Below are 5,242 nucleotides of genomic sequence, written 5' to 3' on the forward strand. Positions count from 1 at the left end.
CTTAAATTAAAATGCCGAATGAAGCTTGATTTAGAGCTTGGTTCAAACCTAAATGAAGAATTAAATGATTAAAAGGATAAAAAGATGTACTAATTATTGCATTAAATGCATGGTCTATTATCTATGTTATATAAAATATGTACATATATTGGCCTTATCGGGCAGACCTTGGTTGAAGTGGACCAAGTTTTCGCTTAGCTTGAAATTAGTTTGTCCAAGCTTGGTTTATTTAGCTACGAATCGAGCTAATTCCATCTCTTCTCGAGTCAAGCTCTCGCTCCGTCCACGACGCCCCTTGCCGCACGAGTCGAAATAACGGAATCCACCTGGATCCACGCGCCCTACTGATAGATCCACGCGTACGTCCAGTGATTGTCCACGCGGCAAACTCGCGATCGGCCTCCGCAAAGGCCTTCAAGATTCCCGCCCCAACTTCGCGCGCGCGCCTTCCAATTTCCGAAACAAACCTCCCGCCAAAATTAAAATTATCCTTCCCCAATGCCAAAACAAATCCCCTCAAATTCCCCACGATCCCTCACCTCGGCATCAAACGCGTAATGGCTAGGGCCGAGAAGCTTGACTAACGGCATCATGCCGTTATCATAACGGCTGTTGCAATGCTTTCTTTATAGGCCTGTTCAACGTACAAAAATTAGATACTTTAGATAATATTTTGTATATATTTTGTGTTAAAACCAAATGATTGATTAGATCCATTGATTAATTGATTACGCCAAATTTAGTCGGCTTTACTAAACTCCATCTTGATTGATTTGTGATTGATTGTGCCATATTTAGTTGGCCTTACCAAATTTCGTCAGCTTCCTAATCTATATAAAGACTATTCGAGAGCGTTTGGTAACCCCAATAGGATCACCACAATCTCCGGTGATTCGAATGCTGGGGTGATTTGATCTTCAGTGATCTAAGATATATTTATTTAAATATCATATAAAATATATTATAATAAAATATTAATATATTTATCAATATATTAATTAATAATACATTCTATAAAAAATATTTATTACTCCTATAAATTATTAATCTTATAAAAATATGTTATTTTTCATTATAGAATTAATATTTTTATTTATACTTATAATAATTTTTTTAATACTAATAAAATTTTGATTAGGAAAATAAGGTAAAAAGGAGTAATATATTAAATATTTTCATTATATAAATATAAAATATAATAATATATTTCTACTATAATTTAAAATTATCCTTCAATAATAATAGGATAATAATATGATTAGTAATATAATATACATACATACATATATATATATCATTAATATAATATATAATATCAACATAATATTACATATATATATATATAACGTGGACATAATATATTGATGGTATACTGATATATCAATTTTTCTGTTAAATTGAGGGATATTTTTGTCTTTAACTTTCAACTCAGAATCACGGTTCTGAGGTGATTTTGGATTTCCGACCTCAAGGACGGGTATCCCATCACCGAGTTGGATGGTGATTTGAGAAGTAGAGGCGATTTAGGATCATCGTGGTACAACCAAATGCGGTGATTTCATCACCTCCATCCACATCATTCTTGATCCTAGGACGATTACCCCAAACCAAACGCCCCCCTTATGCATATTGTAAAGACAGACATTCTCTTCTCTTTTATTCTTCTTTTTCAACATGGTATTAGAGCCACCGATTACGTAACTTGTTGTCGTCCTCTCTTTCGTTTTTTTGTGGTCATCGTCGTCGCTCGCAGATTCTCCATTTCTCCTATCTCGTTTGGAGAGTTATCGGAGCTTCGGCCTCAGTAGCTTTCAAAACTCTCTTCTCTGATAAAATTTTAGCCATTTTTTCTCTTTTTAATTATTTTTTTATTTTTTTTTTATTTTTTGTTTGACTTTCAATCGAACGGTGCTCAGAGAGCTATAGTGTTTTTTTTCTCTCATTAATTTTTTTTTAAAAAAAACACCTTCTTCTTCCCCCTTTCATGTGGGTTTCCTGTTCCCTTCCAAGCCTTCTCCTCTGTTCTTCCGATCTCTCTAGTGGAGGAAGGGGAAAACCCCATTGCCGACCGGCCACGACCAAGGCAGAGATCCGTCACGCCGCCGCCGACCGCGCCACGATCCGGCGGAGAGGAGGACGGGCTCCGCCCATGCCACTGACTTGAGTTTGGAAACAAGAGATCGCAAGATAAACTTTACCACCTTAAGTTTGACTGTTTGAGGGGATGTTAAAATCATATGATTGATTAGGTCCATTGATTGATTGATTATGCCTAACTTAGTCGGCCTTACTAAACTTCACCTTGATTGATTTGTAATTGATTGTGTCAAACTTAGTCGGCCTTACTAAATTTTGTCAGTCTCCTAGTCTATATAAAGGCTGTTCATGTACATTGTAAAGACAAAAGAAATATAATTCTCTTCTCTCTTATTCTTCTTTTTCAATATTTTGATACTATATAGTAGTAATAGTCATTATTTAATCTTTACAACTGTAGTAAGACAAATAATAATGTTAAATTCTTATAATCTAGAAAATAATTTATATTCTTATATAACTAGTGATGCATAAAGATCACATTATGGTCCATTAAGGCCTCTTTGGCAAAATTTTTGGCACTTTCTAGCTTTCTAAAAGTATTTTTAGATGGAATAGGAGTATTTGGTAAAAAAAAACGGAAAGCTGTTTTAGCTTTGAAAGCTATTTTGAGTAATAATTTTTTTTCTTTTTAGACCAAAATACCCATAATAAAATATAATAATTATAAAAAATAAAAATATTAATATATAATGATAATAATGATAATATTTTATATTTTTATTACTGTATTATACTATAAGTATAATATTATATTACATTATATCATAATATATTAATATGTTATGTTATATAATATCAAATTATGTTATATATGTCCATAATTTCTTCTGTTAATTCTCTCAGAATTTTCAAAAGTGATTGGTGTGGGCCATACTGCAGAGTCTAATTCATTTTTTTCTGAAGATAAATGCTGAGTATCTTTGATCCTTGAATACGGGTATTCTCACTATTGTATCCCTTTTGTTCTCAGTTTTCTACCTTTTTTTATAGAAATGATTAAAAAGTCTATCAATGAGAATTCTTGAATTCTTTCTGCATATTATGCTACAGTACATAATATTATATTACTATATTATAATAATATTATATTATATTATAGTAATATTATACTATATCATATATTTATATATTAATATAGATTATATTTTATAATACTCTGTTATATAATGCTATGTAATATTTTTTATGGTCATTTTGTCATACCAAAAATATTTTTTAGTTTATTTATTAAATACATATTAAAATTTTACAGCTCTTTAAAAATATAATTATTAAATAATAAATAATTTTTTATAAACCAACCGTTCAGCCAATGGGCCTAAACCTTTTACTACAGTTTTTCTTTTAATTCTCCAAAAATCAATTTAGAGGCTTAAGCGGGCAGATAACGGCTGTCACATCCGTCATGGCGGTCACTCTGCCGTCCAGTCCAATCGTCGATTCGTCGTTCCAGAATTTATTAGAAACCAGAACATCTAATCCATGCGGTAACAATTTCCTCAAACTCACCTCCCGGTGGACCGATCCCTTCTCCCTCCCCGGCAATCATCGTCCCCAAATTTAGAACTCCCCGCCCTCTCCATTCCCGAAATCTCTCTATAAAAATACCCCCACTCAATCAGCATCCACGCCAAAAACCCTACCAGATATTCCCCTCTCGAATTCCCAAAACGCCCCTATCTCTACATTTTCTTCTTCTTCTTCCCAGAATCTCCTCTCTGGCCATGCCGTCGATGCCTGCCGGCGCCGGCGCCGGCGCCGTCGAGGAGCTGGAGGAGCCGCTCCTCGCCCCGACCCCCGACCGCCTGTCGATGTTCCCGATCCGGTATCCCCAGGTGTGGGAGATGTACAAGAAGGCCGTCGCCTCTTTCTGGACAGCCGAGGAGGTCGACCTCTCCGCCGACCTCCCCCACTGGCTCCACACCCTCACCCCCGACGAGCGCCACTTCATCTCCCACGTCCTCGCCTTCTTCGCCGCCTCTGACGGTATCGTCCTCGAGAACCTAGCCGCCCGCTTCATGTCCGACGTCCAGATCGCCGAGGCCCGCGCCTTTTACGGCTTCCAGATAGCCATCGAAAACATCCACTCCGAGTTGTATTCTCTTTTGTTGGAATCCTACATCAAAGACCCTGACGAAAAAGACCGCCTTTTTCGCGCCGTCGAGACGGTTCCGGCGGTGGCGAAGAAGGCCCAGTGGGCGCTCCGGTGGATCCAGTCCTCGGACTCTTTCGCGGAGCGCCTCGTGGCCTTCGCCGCTGTTGAAGGGATCTTCTTCTCCGGCTCCTTCTGCTCCATCTTCTGGCTCAAGAAGCGAGGCCTCATGCCGGGCCTCACTTTCTCCAACGAGCTCATCTCCCGCGACGAGGGCCTCCACTGCGACTTCGCCTGCCTCCTCTACTCCCTCCTCAACCGCAAGCTCCCCGAGGACCGCATCAAGTCGATCATCGCCGACGCTGTCGACATCGAGAGGGAGTTCGTCTGCGACGCGTTGCCCGTGGCGCTTGTGGGGATGAATGGGGATTTGATGAGCCAATACATCGAGTTCGTGGCGGATCGTCTCTTGGGGGCGTTGGGATGCGGGAAGTTGTACGGGGCAGCGAATCCGTTCGATTGGATGGAGCTGATATCGCTCCAAGGGAAGACTAATTTTTTCGAGAAGAGGGTCGGGGACTACCAGAAGGCAGCGGTGATGTCGGGCTTGAATGGGAATGGCCATGGAGGGAACCATGTGTTCAAGTTAGACGAGGATTTCTGAATGATTCTTTCTCTGTAATAATTTCACTGTTGCTTTCTTTCAGGTGAGTTTGCTTTGGTTGAAGGTTTATGTATGTTTATAAGAAGTCTAATATACTATAAATGATCTTTTGGAAAGCCATAGATTGTCTTTTGTTTTGTGTTTGTATAGTATGGAATGGTGTATTCCAATGAGGTCTTTTGTGTTTGAAATAATGCCCCTAAGAGATGTTGTTGATGGTTTATCGTGGGCTGTCTGAGGGAGAAGGTTTATCATGAAGGAGATTCCTGTGTTTATTACTAGAGAAAAGTAAGTGATCTTTGGAGGATGGTACTGGAGATATAGCATCACTTTGGTTGGTGTGGGAGGTATACTCTTGGACTTGTCATGTTAGCCTTTTGTTTGCA

General features: G+C 38.7%; 1 protein-coding gene across 1 annotated transcript; it reads left to right on the forward strand.

Moving 5' to 3' along the window:
* Window positions 1–3,638: 3,638 nt before the first annotated feature.
* On the forward strand, window positions 3,639–4,972 carry LOC103715846 (ribonucleoside-diphosphate reductase small chain-like). Its single transcript, XM_008803613.6, has one exon. It carries the CDS (start codon window positions 3,825–3,827, stop codon window positions 4,854–4,856), a length of 1,032 nt encoding a protein of 343 aa, XP_008801835.2. The 5' UTR covers window positions 3,639–3,824; the 3' UTR covers window positions 4,857–4,972.
* The last annotated feature ends 270 nt before the right edge of the window (window positions 4,973–5,242 follow it).

Source organism: Phoenix dactylifera, chromosome 13 (assembly GCF_051530095.1).
Source record: "Phoenix dactylifera cultivar Ajwa chromosome 13, Ajwa_hap1_PhDact_Kaust_v1.1, whole genome shotgun sequence".
In the NCBI taxonomy this organism is placed as follows: domain Eukaryota; kingdom Viridiplantae; phylum Streptophyta; class Magnoliopsida; order Arecales; family Arecaceae; genus Phoenix; species Phoenix dactylifera.

Bases quoted from the DNA above. Each gene is read 5' to 3' on its own strand.
- LOC103715846 (XM_008803613.6), top strand. From the start codon at position 3,825: ATGCCGTCGATGCCTGCCGGCGCCGGCGCCGGCGCCGTCGAGGAGCTG.